This window comes from Marmota monax, unplaced genomic scaffold, assembly GCF_021218885.2.
Source record: "Marmota monax isolate L192 unplaced genomic scaffold, Marmota_monax_Labrador192_F-V1.1 WCK01_AAM20220418_F8-fsc00041, whole genome shotgun sequence".
NCBI classification, from domain to species: Eukaryota; Metazoa; Chordata; class Mammalia; order Rodentia; family Sciuridae; genus Marmota; species Marmota monax.
This window is the reverse complement of record NW_026695238.1, coordinates 13,323,499-13,347,083: the sequence shown is the minus strand read 5'-3', so window position 1 is coordinate 13,347,083 and position 23,585 is coordinate 13,323,499. Positions and strand designations below refer to the sequence as shown.

The window sequence follows — 23,585 nt, the reverse complement described above, 5'->3', positions numbered from 1 at the left end:
TAACTGAACATCTAGCTTTGCTCCTTCTCTACTATGATAAGACTTTTTAATTAAAACACTCTTTATCTTCCTAGCTCTATCTTGATGTATTTCTGCCATCCTCTGGCATAACCAGGCAACACACTTAGAATCACTTAGAGAACTTTCAGAAAAAACAACCAATCCCCTGAGATACTTATTAATGACAAAAAAATAAAGGTAGTAACTTTATAGAGGAGATACCACCTCAAACAAGTGATCAAAGTCAACATCACCAGTAATGAGACTACTGATAAGTGTCTCCTGCTAGGATGGCTTGAAGAAGGTACATCATCATTCTGTGGTACTCCTACCCAAAATGTATAACCAACATCAAATCATGAGGAAACAGCTATCCAAACCCAAGAAAAATTCTGCAAAATTTTCAAGTGTCCAGATCAAAAAAGGTAAAGATTGAGGAACTGTTCCAGATTAAAGCAGATTAAGGAAAACAACTAAATGTAATGTGTGATTCTGTATCGGATGCTGGTCCAGAAAAAGGTAATTAGTAAAACAACTGATAAAATTTGAAAAATGTGTATTAATTTAATAGTACTACATCAATGTTACTTTCCTGATTTTGATCATTGTACTATGGTTATTAACATCTGGGGAAGCTGGATGAAGACTATTCTTTTTGCAACCATTTAAAAAATTTTCCATTTCTTAAGATCTCAAATTCCAAATATAGGCCTTCAGTTCTTCACTGTCATCCACCTTTACTTTCTCGCCCTGGACATCTCTCTCTGTTCCAACTGAAAGCCCTGATGCTCACACTCCTCTGCTCCACTCTTGGCCTATGCCTATGCCCCTCCGAGGCCTGAGACAGCTGACCTTGTAGTACTCTTAATTTCTCCTACGGACCTTCCATTTCCTAGCACTGGCAAGAGCTGGAAAGGGCTGATTTACACTCTTTATAACACTCCATGCTCATTCCAATGTCTAAAATGACAATTTACACATGGAATGACCTCATGATTTTGTTAACTGACTGAACTGTCTGCAAGTATCTGTCAGTTGGACATGGTGTCCCGAGACACAGATGCTACTCTTGTATGGGCCAAGGAGACTCATATTAAGTTTCACAGGCAGACTGCTGCTTTATTAACAGCAGCCAACTATTTTATAAATACATGGTCAAGAAGAGACACATATGAAAGAACAGTACCCCTTGTGACAAGTCCACTCACTTGACTGGAAAAAGATGTGGTTTGTCTTTTATCTGCTCACCTTTTTAGGTGAGGACAGAAATTTGTTTAAGTTCTTTACTTGTCAGTAGGGTTCTTGAGAAGTGATTTACCCTGCATCACTCTACAAAGCAGCTACAGGGAATTGAGTCTGGAGACACCCATGATGGCCAGAACTGCAGAGGAGAGTCTGAGGCTTAGCAGAGCTTCTTAGAATCAAAGTTCTGAGTTATGAAGTATAGTTCCTAAGTCTCTTGGGGTCTAAGCAGTTTAATCCCAAACTAGGAAAACTAATAACTTAACCTATCTTCAGGATCAACTTAAGCATTAACCAGTATCTCAGGATCCACATCCAATGCTTACTTTACAATTAACAGTATCAGAACTAAACTTCTTTCCCACCATGTTTTTCAGAAGCAGCCCATCATAACCTCCCCAAATAGCATGAGACTGTGAGACTTTCCATTGCCTGTTTTCCCATTAAAAAAAAAAAAAAAAGGTGAGCCAGATGTGGTAGTGTGATCCTATTTGGGGCCCAGGCATGTTGAGAGCCACAGCCAAAGGGGCCCCAGCAAACTTCTAGCTGCCAACTGATTGGCTCCTCTGCGGTGATGCTCATTGGGCTGTTTCCCCACCCTTTCAGACCACGGAGCTGCTCACTGGGGGACATTTTTGGCTCCGCCCACGCGACCCAGCCAATTGGCCTCAAGAGCACCAGGGGTGGGGGAGGTGGAGAGGCTTGTGGGAAGCTGGTGGTGGCAGCTGGGCTCTGAGGGTTTTCCTGAAGAGCTGTGTGGTCCGGTGTGTGTGTTCTAAAAATAAAGTTCGTTTCTTTTGACAAGTGGCTCCTGAATTGTGCCCAGCCAGACTGCAGCACAGGCAGATACAAGGTAGTGAGGTAAAAATGCAATTTTAGACACTAGAGAAGATACCCATTAGTGCTTCCAGACCATATCCCTGAAGTACTTTACCATCCCTCCTCTGGAACCAGCTACTTGGTAGACCCAAACTGGCCTCATGTCAAGAAAGAAAGGAGACAAGGTAACTACTCACAATTGAAGAGGCAAGGTTGTGTCTATTGGGATACAAGAATAGGGCTCTGGGATTTTACACATCCTCCCCCTTGCTAGTTATTAAAAAAACCCTGAGATCTATGTTGACATGAAAGATATTAACGTTAAAATTAAAAAACAAACCAGGTTACAGAAGAGCATAACTTACCTGATCTTATCTGCCCCAGAGGGGGAGAGTACTAGAACTATGAAAAAGAATCTGTAAGGATGCTCCCCTCCCCATGTTAATGACAATCAATTCAAAATTGTGAATTATGAATTAACTTCAATTTTTCTTCATAATCTCTGGTATTTTCTTAATTTTTTAAAATAAGCATATATCAGAACTTACTGCTTTGTATAGACAAACAATATAAATACAGAAATGAATTAAAACTCTTAGGCTTAATGAAGGCAACAGATTTCTCCCACACACACATTGCTTACGAAAAGAAAACAAGGGAGAAATTGTAAACTTGTGACCCACTCCTCCACCAGTGATTTAAGATGAACAGGACTTTGGAGAACAGAAGCTTAAGTAAGGAGAAAGAATCTGATGCCCCTAAGGTTTTGGGCCCAGGATACATTTCTTAGAGCAGTCAGGAAGAAAGCCCAGTTCTGGGAAGGAGAAAATGAATTTCAAGTTGAACACGTTCAGTGTGAAGTGATGTAGTGCAAATGGCAGCATCTTAAGTGTTGATGGAAACATCAGAAGTCACCTCAATTAGCAGATTTCAGATCTTTTGGGGGCCAGTGATGCCCTATTTTCTACTCTTGGGTACTGCCATTTTTCAAAATAATCATCTTATGTAGGCTCCCAATGTTCAGATTAGAATAGAGTAAAAGTAGATGAAGGGAGAAAAAGCACCTGAAGCCACAGCTAGCCTGCTTCTCCTGAGCACCCTCGGCACATATGTGGAACACCAAGTTTAAAAGCAAAATAAGTACACACAGGAAACACAAGTTCTCCTTTCCCTTTGCCCCAATTTCTAACCAAAATAAGAATTCCTGCTATATCTATCTCCTCAGAAGCATCAAGTTTCTCTAGGTAAGTAGGTGGCAAATTTTTCGTGGTTTGTGCGGTTTCTGTCACAACTCTGCTGCTGAGCAGGACAGTATCCAAAGACCACATGCAGATGAACGGACCTGGCTGCGCGACAATGTGGCTTGATTTAGAAAACCAGGTAGTGGGCAACTGGGGCTGCTGTCTGGTTACTTGGGCTCTGGAAAATATTTGGGGAGTATAAGATGATGGGTGGTAAAGGGTAAGTGAACCTGAAGTTGAGCGTAGATAATCAGTAAACTCTCAGAAACTCTGGTTTCATTTCCTATCTTTACCCCAAATTTTTCCTTGTCACCAGAATTCCCTTACCACCACAGTGTCTTCTGCAATTATATCTATCTTACTGAACACACATTCAATCTCACCTCATCTTTGACTCTGAAACATTGCTCAGGCCTAGTATCTTTAGAAGAAATCTTGGCAGTTTCTTATAAAACCGAATATGTGATTACCACACGACTCAGGAACTGGACTCTTGAGCATTTATCCCAAAGGAATAACAACATATGTTCACCTACTGAAATATGTATAACAGTTTTACTAGCTAGAAACTGGAAACAGCCCAGATGTCCTTCCACGGGCCAATGGTTAAACACAGCATGGCACACATCCACAGAATGGAAAAAACTCAGTAATCAAAAGCAATGAACTACTGATAAAACCACGGACATGGATCTCATGGGAATAATGATGAGTGAGTGGAAAAAAAAAAGGTTACATATTGTATGAATCTATATAACATTCTTCAAATGACAATTTACAGATTAGCAGAACAGATTATCAACCGCTGGTAGAAATTAGGGGTGGGAGAGAAATGGATGTGGCTATTCTAGTGTAGCAAGAGAGGGCTATGATGATGGAGATGTATATTATAAATGTAGTGATGGTTACAGAATAATCACATGGCTGCACATGTGATAAAACTGCACAGAACTACACCCATAAAGGTTGTAAAGATGGTGAGCTCTGAATAAGGCCTGTAAACTGCACCAATGCCAATTTCCTGGTTTTAATATTTAATATAGTTATGTGAGATGTAACCATTGGGGGAAAGTAGCGGAAGGGCACATGGGATCTCACTGTGTGCATTTTTACAACTTACTATGAAGTAATTTAATTATTATGAATCAAAGTAAGCACTTTTAAAGCAAAATAACAAAAGACCCTTGAGCTTCCTTAGTATATCCTTATGTTGTATATAAAATTCCCTCCCCCCAATTTTTTGATACTGGGGATTGAGCCCAGGGGTGCTTTTTCACTGAGCGACATTCCCAACAATCCCCCAGCTTTTTTGAGACAGGTCTCCCCGAGTTGCTGAGGGTCTTGCTAAATTGCTGAGGAAGCCTCAAACTTGCAATCCCAACTCGCTGGGATTACAGGCATGCATCACTGTGCCCAGATATAAGACCTTTTTCAATCTACCAAAATTTATATCTCTAGACTTAACTCCCACCATTCCACTCTATCTCCATCCCTATAAAACCACACTGAACAGTGCTGCTCTGGTGTTTTTGTTTAACATTTTTTTTTTTTGAGATTTTTTAAACTCACTCTTTACAAAAAAATCATTTTAAATAAAAATCTTCTAAGTATATACCAACCTATATTTACTTACTTAAATAACAATTCATTCTCAAAAAAGGGATTAAATGACCTCAATGAAAAAGGAGAGTCTTATATCAAAGTTCATATGAAGACAAAGATGTTAGATGAAGTCTACAGTAAAATGACAAATATTTGGGGCCAAATATTTGATTATGAGAAAAAGTCCATTATGATATTAATTCCTGTGCTAAATGCTTTTTAAAATCCCAGCTCTTTACTTAAGGTGTTACTTAAAATACTGGGTATTCTAAGGAAAGATCATGGACTAAGAAAAACCTATTAATAAACTTGTGGTGTCGAGGATTACTCTAAGCAAGTTTAGTAACCATGAGTCACTGTTAAATGGCCATGCTATGAAAAGGCTACTACCTCCCCACCTCTTATATTTGCCAGCAAACCCATTCCTCTTGTGTAATGAGTGAATATAGCTATTCAACCCAGTGAACACACACATTCATGGTGAGGAAGGGAACCAAGTATTAGCTAGCAAAGCAGCCATACCTTCTTTACATAGCATGTAGTGGGCAAAGTGTGTAAACAGTCATTACATATACCACACATTTTTTGGCTCTTGGCAGTGAAAGACCAAGTCCCATCCCAACCCCATTTGCCAGTTACCTAAAAATAGGGATGGTGAAATCAACCTTTTTAGAAAAAAGGCATAAGGAAATTAGTTTTGTACAAATTCTTCAAAAAGCTGTGGCAAAGTTACTAAGGTACCAGTATTTGCATCACATACAATTCTTAATATGATAACTGTGTACCATGTAAAAATAATAGTATATTACAAATAAAGGAATAAACATTCAAATATATTCACATTTGGTCCAAGGATCATAACAAACAAACGGGAAAATGCCATAATTTTACCATGGGTTTGGCATCCTTTATTATAATGGGTTACCTAGGAAATAATAGTTTTCTATAGCTGGTACCTCAAAACAAGATGAAGATTTCACTACAAAGCATCTTGCAAAGGATGTTGCTATATCAATGTAAGGATGTGCCAATGATGGAAAGATGGAATTTTTCATATAACCAAGTGGTCTATGCCAATACAGATTTTGAGGAAGCCACCTTCCTTCCACCTATTATTTTCCCCAATATCAAGACAAAATTTATTCCCAGTTATACTTCCACTCAGGTCTGAAACAGATCTAACCCTTGCCTTACAGTAGATAGTTCCTCCCTCCAATATTTTACTAGGAGCTATAATGATTCTCTCCATCCTTCAAAGTCCCTCTGCTCAAATCTTGTTCTTTTCACATGAAGTCTCCGATTCATTCAACTGTTCCTTATGGCAGAGTTTTGAATTTCCATGCCAGTCTAATTATGTCTCCCTCAATACAGTACAGTTGTTTTTTTTTTTTTTAACATCTTTGAGTGAGCATCTGCCCACACAAAGAATTTAAATAGTTCATTTTTATTATTGTGACCTAGTCTTCCAAAAGCCTTTTCAGGATGTTTTATTATATTATCTATTTTCAGGACAGTCATTTGTGGTTTCTAAGCCACATCTGTCCCAGCTGTTACATGGACCATCTTATTATCTATTGGGTTATAGTGGGCACATATTTGAAATGCATACTTGATTGAGTTTTGAATTATCAAGATGGTGGAACCTGCCTACCACCAAAAATTCCCTTATGCCTCTTTATAGTCCCTTCCCCTCCAATGACCCACTCTATTCCATAGGTCCCAGCCAATCCCCAAGCAATCACTGACCTACATTTTGTAATTATGGATTAGTTTTGTTTTTTAGAGTTTTATACAAATAGAATCATATATAATGTACTGTTTATAATTTTGGCTTCTTTCACTTGACCTAATTATTTTGAGATTCATTAATATTGTTATGTACAGCAATAATTCATTCTTTTTTATTGCTGAGTAGTGTATCATTATATGAGTGTATCCCAACTAGTTTATTCACATACCTGGCTATTTCCTGTTTTGGGCTACTACAAATAAAGCTGCTATGAATGTTTACAGACAAGTCTTTGTGTGGACCTATATTTCTTTCTTTCTTTTTCTTTTCTTTTTTTGGTACTCGGGATTGAACTAGCTCTTTATTGCTGAGCTACATCCCCAGTCCTTTATTTTTTAATTTTGAGATCCTCCTGCCTCAGCTTTCCAATGGACCTACACATCTAGTTATCTTAAGAGTTGAATAGCTAGATCTTATGGTAGATTTAAATTTAGCCTTTTAAGAAATTGCCTGTTTTCCGAAGTGTTTGTACCATCTCATATTCTTGCCAGCAAATCCAACACTGTTAACATTTCGTACAGTATTTTCAATTTTAACCATTCTAAGCTAGGCAATTGTATTTCATCATGGTTTTACTCTACATTCTCTTAATGATTAACATCTTTTCAAGTGTTTGTCTGCCATCTGTATACTTTATTTGGTGAAGTGCACATTCAACTCTTATAGTAACAAAAACAGCATGGTACTGGTACCAAAACAGGTGGGTGGACCAATGGTACAGAATAGAGGACACAGAGACTAATGCACAAAATTACAACTATCTTATATTTGACAAAGGTGCTAAAAGCATGCAATGGAGGAAGGATAGCATCTTCAACAAATGGTGCTGGGAAAACTGGAAATCCATATGCAACAAAATGAATCTGAATCCCTTTCTCTCACCATGCACAAAAGTTAACTCAAAATGGATCAAGGAGCTTGATATCACAACAGAGACTCTGCAGTCTGATAGAAGAAAAAGTTGGCTCTAATCTACATATTGTGGGGTCGGGCTCCAAATTCCTTAATAGGACACCCATAGCACAAGAGTTAAAAACAAGAATCAACAAATGGGACTTACTCAAACTAAAAAGTTTTTTCTCAGCAAGAAAAACAATAAGAGAGGTAAATAGGGAGCCTACATCCTGGGAACAAATTTTTACTCCTCACACTTCAGATAGAGCCCTAATATCCAGAGTATACAAAGAACTCAAAAAGTTAAACAATAAGAAAACAAATAACCCAATCAACAAATGGGCCAAGGACCTGAACAGACACTTCTCAGAGGAGGACATACAATCAATCAATAAGTACACAAAAAAATGCTCACCATCTCTAGCAGTCAGAGAAATGCAAATTAAAACCACCCTAAGATACCATCTCACTCCAGAAAGAATGGCAGCCATTATGAAGTCAAACAACAACAAGTGCTGGCGAGGATGTGGGGAAAAGGGTACACTTGTACATTGCTAGTGGGAATGCAAATTGGTGTGGCCAATTTGGAAAGCAGTATGGAGATTCCTCGGAAAGTGGAAATGGAACCACCATTTGACCCAGCTATTCCCCTTCTCGGACTATTCCCCAAAGACCTTAGAAGAGTGTACTATAGGGATACAGCTACATCGATGTTCATAGCAGCACAATTCACAATAGCTAGACTGTGGAACCAACCTAGATGCCCTTCAATAGATGAATGGATAAATAAAAAATGTGGCATTTATACACAATGGAGTATTACTCAGCACTAAAAAATGACAAAATCATGGCATTTGCAGGAAAATGGATGGCATTAGAGCAGATTATGCTAAGTGAAGCTAGCCAATCCCTAAAAAACAAATGGCAAATGTCTTCTTTGATATAAGGAGGGCAACTAAGAACAGAGAAGGGAGGAAGAGCATGAGAAGAAGATTACCATTAAACAGGGACGAGAGGTGGGAGGGAAAGGGAGAGAGTAGGGAAATTGCATGGAAATGGAAGGAGAACCCTCATTGTTATACAAAATTACATATAAGAGGAAGTGAGGGGAAAGGGAAAAAAAAACAAGAGAGAGAAATGAATTACAGTAGATGGGGTAGAAAGAGAAGATGGGAGGGGAGGGAAGAGGGGATAGTAGAGGATAGGAAGGGCAGCAGAATACAACAGACGCTAGTATGGCAGTATGTAAATCAATGGATGTGTAACTGATGTGATTCTGCAATTTGTATATGAGGTAAAAATGGGAGTTCATAATCCACTTGAATCAAATGTATGAAATATGATATGTCAAGAACTATGTAACGTTTTGAACAACTAATAATAAAAAAAAAACTTAAAATCTTTTGCCACTTTTTACTGTTTTCTTATTGTTCGTTTTGAGAATTCTCTATATATTCTGAATGCAATCTTTCATCAGATATATACATTGCAAGGATTTTTTCATGGTCTGTGGCTGGCATGTCTTTTCATTCTTTTAACAGTGCCCATAAATAATGGGTATTTTCCAAACTCATTTAGTTCTTTAATTTTTCTTAACAATGTTTTGTAGTTTTCAGTCTTTCACTTCCTTTGTCAGATTTATCCCAAAGTATGCCATATTTTTTGATGCTATTCTAAATATTTCAAAATTTCAATCTCAGATTGTTCACTGCTACTAATCAGAAATACAACAGATATTTGTGTAATGACATTGTAACCAATGACCCTGACTAAACTCATTTACTAATTCTATTAGTTGTAGATTCCTTCCTTCAGCTTTTTTTTTTAAAATAATTATGTCATCTAAGAATAAAAGGTTTTATTTCTTTCTGATCTGCAAGCCTTCAATAACTTGTCTGCATAGGCAAAGACCTCTAAATACAAAGATAAAGAGAAATGGTGAAAGTGGATATCCCTCTCTCAATCTTGAGAGAATGAACTAGCCTTTTTAAACACGTTATTATTATGTTAGCTGTAGGGTTTTTGTAGATGCCCTTTTTCAGGCTGGGGAATTTACTTTCATTTCTTCTTGCCTGTTTTGTTGTTTTAAATCAGAAATGAATGCTTTTTTCCCCTTTTCATCTACTGATGTACTGTTTGACAATAGTGAATTATATTGAATTTGAATGTTGAACTAGCCTTGCATTCTAGAAATAAACCTTACTTGGTATTTAGATTTGATTTGCTAAAATTTAGTATTTTTTGTACCCACCATCATGAGTGATATTAATTTGTAATTTTCTTATAACATCTTTGTCTGGTTTTGGTATCTGGATAATAATGCTGACCTGATAAGGGTTAAGAGCAATTCTTTCTACTTAAATTTTTGGAAAAGTTAGCAATTCTATTATTTTGTCCTTAAACATTTGGCAATTTCCAGTGAAATCCTCTAGGCCCAGAGTTTTCTTGATTGTACCATTATCAGTTAAATTTTCAACTATTTTGACATAGGTTCAGGTTATCTGCTTCTTCCTGAGTGAGCCTGGGCAATTTGTGGCTTTCAGGGAATTTGTCCATTTCCTCTAAAGCTATCAAATTTATGGCATGAGATTGTTTATAATACTATTACCCTTTCAAGATCTGTAGAATCTGGAGTGATGTTAACTTTCTCCTTCTATATATTAGTAACTTCTGTTTTTTCTTTCCTGAGCAATCTTAGCTAGAGTTTATTGATTTTTGAATCCTTACATTTTTTCTGCTCCAAAAATAGCTGATTTCAGTTTTGAAAGTTATTTCCTTTTGCTTATTTTATATTTAATTCACTCTTCTTTTTCTACCTTCTTAAAGTGGAGGCTCAGACTGTCCTTCCTTTCTAACATTTAGTGTTATAAGTTTTGTAAGTAATGGTTTAGCAGCATTCCACTAATTCTGTTGTTTTCACTTTTATTCCATTCAAACCACTTTTTTTTTTGGGGGGGGGGGTACTGGGGATTGAGCCCAGGGATGTTTAACCACTGATTCACATCCCCGGTCCTTTTATGTTTTACACTGAGACAGGGTCTCACTAAATTCCTCAGAGCCTCTCTAAATTGCTAAGGCTGGCTTTGAACTCACATCCTTCTGCCTCAGTCACCACGCCCAACTTCAAACCACTTTCTAATACCTCTTTGATCCATGAGTTAATTTCTAAATATTTTGGATTTCCAAGGATATATTACTGATATTTAATTCCAGAACAGCATGGAGCATATTGTATATAATTTCATCCTTCAAAATGTACTAAGACTTATTTTTATGGCCCAAAATATGGTCCATGTTGGTAAATGTTCCACCTGCACTTCAAATGAATGTGTAGGTTGGTTCTGCTGTTGTTGAGTGGAGTGTTCTATAATTTATTCAGATCAAGTTGGTTGATAGCATCATTTTGGTCTATAAGAAAATCCCTGCTGATTTTGTTTATTTATTATATTAATGAAAGTGAAGTACCAGATTTCTAATTATAACTGTGGATTTGGTTAGTTCTTTCAGTTTTATTATTTTTGGTTATTTTGAAGCTCTGATTTTTAGGAATGTAAGCATTCAGGATTGTTATATCCATGGATTAAATGATCCCTATACTTTATCATGAAATGGCTTATTTTTCCTTAGAAATTTTCTTTGCTCTGAAATCTCTTTGTCTGCTTTTAACAGAGGCATGTCAGTTTTCTTTTGACAAGAGTTAAGTGTACATTTTCCCATCTTTTTAATCTATTTGTAGTGTTACCTGTGTATTTCTTATAGGCAGCATATAGTTGGGATGTTTTTCATCCAGATGTTCTCTGTCTTTAAACAAGTGTTTAGATCATTTATATTTAATGTTATTATTTATGCACACACTGGACTCTACCATCTTATATGTCCCATCTGTTATTTAATCTTTTCCCTTTTTTTGGTCTTCTTTTAGATTTATCATGCATTTCCAATGATTGTGTACTTCTATTCTATTTTTCTTTGCTGGCATTTAGTCTTTGTTGTTTTTTTTTTTTTTTTCCTAAGATTAAGCAAGGAGCCATACTTTTATCCATATTACATTTTATAAGTTAAGATTATACACCACCACCAGATAATTAACTATTCTTTGGAGCCTGATTCAGTCATTCACATGATTTTCCTATCCTCCTCCAATTTTTGCCATTTACAATATTAAGTTCTTTAATTTTTGTCTTTAGCAGTCATAAAGAGTTCAGAAGAGAATAATATGACAGTGGTTCATGTTTACTCTGCTTTTTATTCCACTTTCAACCAATACAAATATTTATTGAGCTATGTCTTTTAGAAGGCTTATTTTTAACAGGGGCAAGCAAACATCACTGAGTATATTACACAGAAAAAGAGAAAAAGGTCTAAGGGAATTAGAGTGCAATAGGGTAGGGCTGCATTTTCAATAGGGGGCTGGTTAAAAAATGGCATTTGAGCAAAGACTTGAAAAAAGGGAGTAAGTAAAGGAGACAGCTGGTAAAGAACATTTGACACAAAGGGAACAGCCAAATGCAAAGGCCTACAGACCAGGGTGTGACTGAAGCACACAAGGAAAGATGGCCAATGTGTGGAAGAGTACTTAGAAGATACCATTAAGGTCATGGGCCTGATTATCTAGGCCAGGAGTTAGCATTTGTTTTTCCGTAAATGGGCAGAGAGTAAGTATTTTAGTCTTTGTAGGCCACATAAGGTCTCTATCACATAATTCTTTGCTTTTTAAACCAACCCTTTAAAAAATGTAAAACCCATTTCTTAGCTCATGAGCCTTACAAAAATAGGCCTAGGCATGATTTGGCTGCAGAATGTACATTAGACCCATGTAAGTAAGGACTTTGACTCTTATTCCAAGGAAATTATTATTTGACTCTGTTTTGAAAGAACCATGGTGGCTGTAGAGAGGCAAGGGAGACCAGTTAAGAGGACCACACAGATATGATAATGATATATAATAAGAGATAATGATAGTTCAGGCAAGGGTAGTAACAACGAAAATGAGAAGAGGTGATTAAATTCTGGATTTTTATTTATTTTCTTCTTCACATAACATAGATGAATTTCAGGAGTGAGAAAGCAGTCATGGATGCCTTTTTGGCTTGAAAAACTAGATAGAATTTTGTATACCACAATTGTGGGGACTGTGAATAGAATAAATCTTGAAGTATGTTTTGATTCAAAATAGAGTGAATTTCTATTGGTCGAATTCCAAAATATCTTGCTGTGATCTGAATGGAATTGTTTTCAGCTTAAAAAATTAATTTGGAAAGAAATGGCATCTTAACTATTTTCCATATTTCTATCTGTTAACAGATCAAGTATTCTTCCATGCCTCTAAATTAGGTTCTATGGTTTTCTTCAAGTGGAGAGTTCTAAAAGAGCAGTATTGAGGACTATTATCCCCAGTGCTTTAAATGACACCCAGCACAAGACAGGTATTCAATATAGTCTGATGAGAGCTGGGTAGTTTAGTGGTACAGTACTTGCTCAGGATGAATGAGACCTGGGTTCAATCCCCAGCATCATAAAAATAAAAACAAGCACATGCAATTATTAGTTTGGTGAACAGAATATATTTAAGAGAGTGGACAGCACATTTAGGCACTGCAAAAGATGATGAATCATTTTAAATTCATGGAATGCACACAATATCCTGTCAACAATTAGCAGTTTCAGCAGACAGGCAGCATGTCTGCTTCTGTGGGGGTTTCCTCTCCCTCACACTGCCTCTTTAGCTCTGCTGTGATCCCAGGTACCACATATGGGTATCACCCCTGCTTCTTGCTGGTGTGGCTTCCTCTACCCATGCAAACCTGTAGACTACTAGGACTGCTGGGTGTTGCAGTAGATGTCCAGCAGTGAAAGGAAAGCCAGGTTATGTACTCTTACCCTGAGGTAGAGATACTGCTGTGATTCTGCCAAATGTCTCCTCTACTTTCCTCAGGACACAATGTTTCTAGTTTCTGGAACTAGACTTTTCATATTTTTATATCCTAACTGATTATCTTCAGTAAGATGGGAAGAGTTCTTGAATTCTATGTTTCATATCATTTACCTTACCCGGAAGTTCTCTTAGAATCTCTTTCTCTCTATATATATTTTAACTATTTCAATTAGTCTGGTTTCCCAGTCCAAAGGGCATTAGAAATAACAGCATGCACCCAGTTCAGGGGAATCAGGTACTGTGGAGGACACAAGTGGTCCAGAAATGACATATCGATCAAGGAGTTTGCATTCAAGTAAGGAAGACAAAAATATAACACAAACATAATTAGGCTGAAAATGGTGGCACTTCTGACATTTCCTAAAGAGGTGCCTACATGGTGGGGATTTGTTTTAGTGGGCAGGGTTGAGATAGGAGAGAGGAAGTATTCTGGTAAGCAATCTAGGGGAGAAAAGAAAAAAAAAAAAGGTGGGGCATGGTGGTGCATGCCTGTAATTCCAGCAACTCAGTAGGCGAAGGCAGGAGGATCACCAGTTCAAAGCCAGCCTCAGCAAAAGTGAGGCGCTAAATAACTTAGTAAAATCCTAACTCTATACAAAATAGGGCTGGGGATGTGGCTCAGTGGTCAAGTGCCCCTGAGTTCAATCCCCAGTACAACAACAACAACAACAACAACAACAAAAATCGTAAGGGTAGTTTTGAATGATAAGTGGGGGCTTTGGTGGAAATCCAGCAAGAGGGAACATGATTTCAGGCAGCACAGAAAGACAAAGGCATTAAAAACAGTGCATTTAATTATCTGACTTGGTGTAGGTTGCTGGAGCCTACTGAATAAGGGAGAAAGAAATTAAAATTCACCTACAGAAGAGAGCATATCATAAAGGGTCTTGTGTATCTGTACTGAACATTTAAAGCATAGAGCATATTTTAGGAAGGACAGTAAGAAGGTAACTACTAAGATCCAAAAGAAAGATTATGAGGCTCTTCTTCAAGCAGAAATACGACTCAGATTCTTTTCATAAACCTTTATGAAACAGAATATACAATATTTAGTGGAAATGCTGTTTCAGGAATCAGGTGGCAAGACATGACTGGGATGGAGTCAGGTTTGGGCTATGTTGAATGGAAGAGAGGGAGAGTATGGACATTGAGAACATGGAAAGAAAACCAGAAGCAGTATCCTCCCAGGAAGATTTTGGTGGAAACACTGCTTTCAAGAATAAGAGAAAACATTTCAAGAATGAAATAAACACTTTGTAAATAAACTTGGAAATTTCAACAGAAGAAACAAAAAGGTGAGAATGTCTGTGAGATAGATACATAGCAGAAAACTTGTTTCAGCAGCAGCAGCAGCAAGCAAATGCCATATTAGGACTAGATCTTAAAACCCCCCAATCAGGGGCTGGAGTGGTGAATCAGGGGTAGAGAGCTTACCAAGCATGTGTGAGGCACAGGGTTCGATTCTCAGAACCATATATAAATAAATAAAATAAAGATGCACTGACAACTAAATATATTAAAAAAACAAAAACAAAAACCTCCAAATCACCCATATCCATACCTTCTCTGCTTTTTTGTCAGAAATGTCCTGCTTTTCCAGAACAGCCATGCTCTCCTTCAGGTTCTTCACGATGTCTGCTGGAGATTTGTGAGACTTCCCAAATGGGAACGGCATGACGGCAACAACAGAGGCCTCCGACGCACTCTGCCTGTTTGACCTGCAACAAGCACAAAGCTCAGGTGAGAAAACATGGGGTCAATAGAAGACATTCTTACCAAATAGGGAGGAAATCAGTGCTTAAGAAAGTCATGACTTTCATAATCAATAGAAATTGGGAGACCCACTAATATATGGAAAAAATGATAACAGAGATGCCTTGGAATTATAGAACATTGTACTTTTCAAAATTTTCTTTCTTTTCAAATCCTCGGTTCTCCTAACCACCCAGCCAAGAAAGAACCTGCCGATGCTACTGATATAGGTAGGTACAGTTACTGGTATCACTCACAGGGCAACATCTACTGTCAAACCCAATGCTAAGCATTTAATTCATCATCTAACAGAATGCTATAGTATTATCATTTACAGGTCAAGTTTAGCAAGGTTGAGAATCTGGCTCAAGGTACTAAGTGGTTAAAAAAAGCACTCAGGTCTGTCTTAACCAGTATCCTTAATCACTACATTATACCTCCAATTAATAGCTCTCTATTCTAAAGTCATGAGTGAGGCAAAAAGCCAGAGGAAGCTTTAGTTACACAGCACCAGCAAAACAGGTCTTTTATCTAGGTCTCTCCCAATGCTCCTGTCCAGTCCTTGTTGCTCCTCCCAAGCACCCCAGTGGGCTGCACTGGACATGTGCATACTTCCTCAACATGGCTACCCTTCTATTCAGTCAATCGCAGTGTCTCAGAGCTGAAAGAACCTTGGACAAATCTCCCAAAAGATCTTCAAAGCTCTCATGTGACACTTTCAACATACCCTTTAGGAATGGATGTGAAAGAACTCGCTTGATAAAACCCTAGAAATATTGAACTTATGAAAGTTCTTAATATTTTGGATATTACATTATCCAAAGGAGGACATACAACTACTCCAAGAAGTCATCGTGAAAAAAGGTTAACAAAACAAAAAATGGAATTGACTTGAGAACATATTAGAAGTTACGATTTCATTTTTTATTAAATAAACTAAAAAGAAGTTAAACTACGGAATCACTTCATAGTTTCAAACTGTGAATTCCAACTTTATATTTAACTGCTCCAGGTGTCTCCATACTTCCTACCCTTGAACCAATGTAAGAAAACATAGGTCTTAAATCCTCCAACCCTACTCTGTCCCCGCCTACATGTAAACTCAGTATCTCTGTCACACAGCATCACACTTCTTTTGAGCTCTCCCTATGACTTTACTGAATATTGAATATTTCCCCCTCTCAAGTTTAAGACACGATAACATACGTATCTGTTTATAAAGAACAAAGACTTAGGGGAAAACCATGTAAATGAATGTTAATGTTAAGACTATAGTTAAATCATAAACAAGTATGCTATTTCTCAAAGGTTTTGATATGATGTGTTCTAACCAATCTGTCCCAAAATATCACCTATCTCAGCTTCTGTCAGCTTATAAATCCTTTTTTGATCAAATTAAAAACACATCTTCATTAACCAAAGAGACATAGCCTAACATGGGTCTTCTTAAAATTCAATGATAAGCTTAAGTCCATTTCTAAGTATCTTTCTATAAGAAGTCTGGATGGACTACAGGAGAATCACTCCCCAATAGCTGTTAAATTATCTCTGATTATCTGGCTACATGGCAGACAAATTCTGGATTTTTCTTTCCCAAATCATTTTTAAAAAAAATGTCGGGGAAGGGGGGCATGCAGGTTGCTTCTACATAAATATAGTAGTTCACACTCAAATTCTCTGAAAATATTTCTTTCCTATTTGTGATTGTGCAAATCACAGCAGTGATGTCTATATATGTCAATGCTGGTGGAGAGTAGGACTGTTTACTGGAATATTTTGCAGGAAGTATTTAGAACCCTGTCTCAATGGTGGAAGAGGTGATTTTCCAGGGTAAAGGAGTTTTAAGAAGTCCTACTAAAAGTTAAAATATGAAAAAACTTCAAATTTAAGAATACCCACATGGGATGATTACTAAGTAGACAGATAATTCATGTGCCTAGAACATTGCTAACAGCAGGTAAGAAAAGCAATGCTTTAAGAAATAAAAGATCTTGCCAGGCATAGTGGCACCCACCTGTAATCCCAACTACTTGGGAGGCTGAGGCAGGTAGAGCTCAAGTTTGAGGTCAGCTTGGGCAACACAGCAAGACCCTTTCTCAAAATAATAATTAAAAAGGGGCAGGAGGGGGGGGGGCTGGGGTTGTGGCTCAGCGGTAGAGCGCTCACCTAGCATGTGCACAGCGCTGGGTTTGATCCTCAGCACCACATAAAAATAAATAAATAAAATAAAGGTATTGTGTCCAACTACACTGCTGATACAGTGGGGGAAAAGAGAGGAAAAAATGAGAAAAAAAGTTCCTAAGCATGTTAGATTAACATGCCCAGTACTGTGTATTGATTTTGTGTTGCTAAATTTGCAATGAGTATAATAAAAGAAGGCCAAAGCAGCTAACTGACAAACATATTATCACTGATAAACAGAAAGCCTAAACTTATAGAAAATGGATAAACAATCCATCCTTAGTACTTGAAACTTACTTAACAAGCCACAAACATGTTCAGGTTACTATATTAATCTAAATGCAGACATTTTCTATTTTATTCAATTCCACTTATTAAAATACAAGGGTTTATAACTAATTAGAACAAATTAAAAAAAATACACAGGTGACTAAACAATTTCATGAATTACCAATTGGTTTTAGTGATAATAAAGAGGAACAGGAAGATATGGAACCAAATAGACTTCATGTTTTAATTCTTGCTTCAATCTTTTTACTGTTATCTATACCCATAAGAAATAGTAGCAATTCTTGCACACAACAACACATCACCTTCAGAAGATGCTCAAATTATATAGCAAAGGCACATTGCTTAGAGGGACTCTCATCAGTACTGCCTTCTCCATGCAGTGGAGACAAAGCCTTCCAAAAAGCCTGGTCTACCATGCCAGGAGTATTGTTCAGAGTGCTTTGAGACCTAGAAACATGATAAACACATAGGCACCAGTCTTTGTTTCTGACTGCCTTTCTCATTTATCCTTCTTCCTCATCATTATTTCCTTAAGTAAGAAACTGAAGGGATTTTAGGAAATAATAAGAACCCACTGAATAAGGCCCTTCTTCAATAATTTTTCTCTGCCCTTAGATTAGAATCCAAAACCCATATGTTAAACTTACAGCTTTTTTTTTTAATGGTTACACTGCTTGTTCAGCAAGATTCAAACACTAAAGGATTATTACATAAGGAAGAAAGTGAAAATCACCTGCAAAGCCTATAGACAGCCATTATTAATGGATTAGCATAATGTCCTTTTAATTTCTTCCTTTATATGTGTAGCTTTTTGCACTGGAAATCTACTCTCGTCTCCAACATGGAGACTTGATGACACTAGATATGATGACTTCTAGTTTACAAAGAACGAAAACTTCAAATCACTATTCTATTCCACTGATATTCCTAATAGCAGAAAGTTTAGCAGAAAGCTCCTCAAGAAAGTGCTGGAGAATATACAGAAGAGCCACTGGGGAAAGTCCACACCATTAAAGTTAGGACTGTTAGGTACTGCCCATCTTTGGCAATGTGACTGCTTCCACATTCTTATTCACCAGTGTACTGATGAATACTGGAGGGTAGTCAAATGGCCCATAAGCCAGTCACCATGATACATTAATTTATTCAAATACTAACAGTGCATTCACTATATGCCATAAAGTTAAAGCACTGAGTACCTGTTCTCAAGACAACATTCTGCTGTGTATGGATGTGGGTGTACATGTTTAGAGAGAATAATGAAAAGCTGTTGAATGACAACACATTCCTAGACAGTTGAGTTCATAAGACTCTACATGAACATATTTGTTAGGCTTGACTCATAAACTTGGTGGTCAAAAGCAAAAAAGTGCAAACAAACACAAAGTCCTCCCTCCCATAAGACTTGCATACAGGAACTATTAAGGAATCTAATAGGCAGTTGTAAATTAGCCCTAAAACCTAATCTTGCTTTCAGGTTAATGTTACTTAATTCATATAATTACTGAATATGTACAGATACTGTGTTAGGTGCTAGAATACCTATCCAGTAGTGCAATTATAGAAAGCACAGTAGTTAATTACATGGCTTTAAAGATAGCCTGGGTTCAAATCTTGACTTCTCAAGGTCTTAACTGATTTAAGACTTTTCTAAGCCCTCTCACCTCATATGTGAAAATGCAAAACACAATATCTACCTCACAATGTGGTGTTAAGAATTAAATTACACATGTTTAAAGTATTTAGCACATCATCCACATACAGTAAAATTTAAATAAACAGGAGTACGGGATAGTTTTTTCCCTATCTTCTAAAATCTGATTACTATTATTTCCCGAATTAAAGTGGGTAGATACGATTTTTATCATATAGACTATACAGCACCATATAAAGCATTACAATGAGTGATCTTATCCTTCTTTTTAAGTGTGCACTTAGAAGTCCTGAGTCAGCTTTTGGATGGATGGGAGGTTTGCCCTTCTTAGCTGCAAATAAGATGTGATGATTCAGCTCCATTAAAATAAACCAAGGGCATCTTTAAGAAGCTGGTGGATCTTTGGTTAATTAAAAAGCTACCAAATGCATAAGTCTAAATCAACCATGTCAAAACCAAAATCAAGTGCTCAAGAACACACATGGCACTAGAATGTGTTTTGTGATTAACAGATTGTAACCAGACTTTCAGGGGTCAATGATACACAAAAGAAACCATACAGAAAATTATTTTATAGCCTAGGCAGTAAATGATAGTGATGGCAATAATACCAGCAATATTTAAATAATGTAAGATCTCTCACAGTTTGTGAGCATTGCCAACTTCTCTGTCCAATTGTGAACCCCATCCAATGACTTACTTCACTCCTGACCAAACCTACAACAAACCTGACGATCTATCCCTCCCTTTCTCATCTCCCTCATTCTAGGTTTTGGTTATATTTTGTGCTTTGACATTTCTGGACCAGGTCTAAGTATATTCCCCATATTGTTCATAGGGAGCACTTAGCCTAAATCACCACAGCTCTCCCCTCATTTTCATTCACACTTCTGCTGAAATGACACCCAGTCAGTAAGGCCTTCCTTGACCATTGTTTCTCTAATGTCATCTCTTCCCCATTTTCATCTTCTTATCCTACACTTCATTTTCATCCAGTACTTACTACCACAACCTGACATAAATTTCTCTCTTCTCTATTAAATCACATGAAAACAAGGACTTTATCAATGTCATTTCTTCACTGAAAACTGTGTGGCATACACTTAAAGGGATATTTATAATAAATGACTATTTAATCTTCAAAAGAACAAGGTAGGATTCTTTTGTCCCTTCATTCCTAAGAGAAGTTCTATTATTTCTGCTCTGTAGATGAATAAAAAAGGCCAAAATGATGGTAATGTATTTAAATATTAAAAAGCTATTTAATAGAAGAACAGGGACTTAAAACCAGGTTTTAACTAACTTTTATACAGTGTTTATCAGGTTATCCAGTACCTTTCACATTACAATGAATACATTCATTATGTATCAATAGCCTTAAAAATGTCCTTCTCTCAAACGTTCAATCCCACTTCTACAAATGTATCCTAATAATTGCTTCTCTAAGATTTATGTTCAAAGAAGGTTAAACAGTTCTGTAAAATAGCAGAAAAAGGAAAAACTGAATCTTCAGAAACTATAGCTGAGCGCTGCAAAGTAATTTAAAATGAATTCTTCTGAATATTTCTACTGCTATAAAAAGTCTGCAATCTCTTTTAAATGAAAACACTTTATGTATGAAGTTGCATATATATTACAGTCCCACCCGTGATCTTTATGTACATAGGTATTTGCTAAGAGAAAAAATATCAAAGGTTAATAATGGGTAATGAAAATGAGACTTGTATATTTATGTTTTTCTTATGGGTAAGTATCTACAAAATACATCCAACATTTTTTCTGATTATACAAATATTATTTTAAAAAATTAATTCAAGATTATTTTCCACTAAAAGGAATGAGAGCTCCATGAAAAGAGTAGGAAATACGCAAGATGAGCCTGGGACAGACACCTTACTCCAGAAAGCAAATATTAATGAGATCATGGCAAAAAAGAGAGGAGCCAAACTGAAAAAGTACCCATAGGCCTTTGATGGTATAATTTAAGCATTAAAAGAAAAAGATTATAATGTACTGTCATGCAAATTAAGCAATATGCATATAAAAAGTATTATATATTTAACAGCAATATTAGTAAACCATAAAAATCCATTAAAAACTCTAAAATATTTATTGGTCACCCTGAAGGTTGTGAAAGCAACAATTCAACACTCTAAAAATTGGTAAATAAAAGGAAGGAATAGAACACTTTAGACGACTTTTTTTCTGTACCCTGTTTCTCAGGGTAACTGAAGAATGACAAAGGAAAGTTCTTAAAGATTCATAGCTAATGCATATTGAAAGAAAAATCATAGTTATACAATCCTTGATGAAATCATGGATCTAGCAACAATAATCAATGGCATTAAAACTACTAACTACAGCTGAATAGTAGATGGACAATTTCACAGTGCACGGACTAATAACAGAGAACACACTGACTTATGACTAAAAGCAGGACAACCAGACCCAGCGTCTCATGATACCACATAACAAGGAATAAAAGCATCACCTATAAAAAGATCTGACCCTTTTTATCCCCCAAAATATAAATCAAAATCCAATCAAGCTTCCAGATCTACCTACCAACTTATGGGAAACAGATGAATAAACCAACAAGTTAAACACCACCACAACAAAGCAGTCAAACCCACAGAACATGGTACATGTGACAGGAAAAATAATGGGTTCTCCAACAAGTCAAACAACATGAGAGGGGGAAAAGAAGGCAGTGGAGACTGTTACATAGGTAAGAGAGATTCCCGGATCTTCTCTGGACCCTAATTTGAATAAACCAACTGAAGAAAAGATATGTTGGCAACCAGAAAAATTATTCACTGGGTATGAGCAATTGTTGTTAGTTTTGTTAGGTATTACAATGGAGTATAACCGATACATGAAAAATGTCATCAGACACATCAAATTATGAAATATGAATGATCTGGATTTTGCTTTAATATACTTCAGCATCATCCTTCCAAAAAACAGAGGAACAGATAACCTTCCTGGAAAAGCCCTCTGCCTTTCAAAAAACATCACATTTTTTTTTTTTTTTTAAAGTTTGGCCCATATCTCTGCTTTAGATCTTTCAAGAGGATCTGTCTCACCTCTGTACTGCATAGAGAACTAGGCAATCCATATTGTACACTACTTTTTGTTCCCAACCAAACCTCTGGAGCATTTGCATAGATCTGAATGGATATCAGTTTCTCCATACACTCATTCTTTAGGAAAATCCTATCTTAACCAATATAAAATTTCATTAGCAGTATGCCTACATTTTTTCAGAACATTTTTAAAAGAGATTTTCAGAGTTAAAATATTTCTAACCTTTTCAGAATTTAGAGGTGAGAGCAAACCATTGTGAACTGAACCTTTTCTGATTACAAAGTCACATGGACCAGTTAACTCCAATTTTGTAAACTAAAGTACTAAATAAACTAAAGTACTAACCTATCTTTAGCAGTATTCCCACAAGTGGTTGAATTTTGTTAATCCTTGATATGTTTTTTACTTAGAAAGTAGGATCTGCCTACTTATCAGTGGGACAAGTCTTTGCAGTAATACCTGATTTTTAGAGAAAGACCCATTTAACAAATTTTAAAAAGCAACAGTGCTCATAAAAAGGTACGTGTTGGCTGGGCACGGTGGTGCATGCTTATAATCTCAGCAGCTCAGGAGGCTGAGACAGGAGGATCGCAAGTTCAAAGCCTGCCTCGGCAATAATGAGGCGCTAAACAACTCAGTGAGACCCTGTCTCTAATGAAATACAAAAATTGGGCTGGGGATGTGGCTCAGTGGTTGAGTGCCCCCGAGTTCAATTCCTGGCACTCCCCACCCCCCAAAAAAGCTATGTGTTAACTTTACAAATAGGAACTTCACATTAAACCTCAAATACTTTCTGAAAGAATCATGCTTCTATTGTCAAGTTTTACTGTGATAATTTCAGTGTAAATGCAGTCATTATGGATTTCTAAAGTTATGATAATTAAGTACAAAAAATATTTCAAGCTGTCTTAAATAATTTTTGGAACAAAAGTATTCATAAGGAAAGACTAAACAAAGGGCCACTCTGGCTACACAAAGACCAATGTTCTGTGCAAGTTCTATATACCAGATACCAGAGTAAAATGAAGCCAAGGAAGACTATATAAGAGTTACTCAGGTGATTTTTTAACTCACACCAAAAGCTGAAGCCAGTGTGCA

At 36.7% G+C, this 23,585-nt stretch overlaps 1 protein-coding gene across 1 annotated transcript in view; it reads right to left on the bottom strand.

The window, feature by feature from the left end:
* The window catches only part of Cab39 (calcium binding protein 39), a 77,138-nt gene that overhangs the window by 33,732 nt on the left and 19,821 nt on the right, over positions 1–23,585 (bottom strand). The window contains exon 2 of the mRNA XM_046439669.2: positions 15,084–15,240. Coding sequence (XP_046295625.1) covers positions 15,084–15,197 — 114 coding nt within the window. The 5' untranslated portion in view covers positions 15,198–15,240. The remainder of the gene's footprint in view (positions 1–15,083; positions 15,241–23,585) is intronic.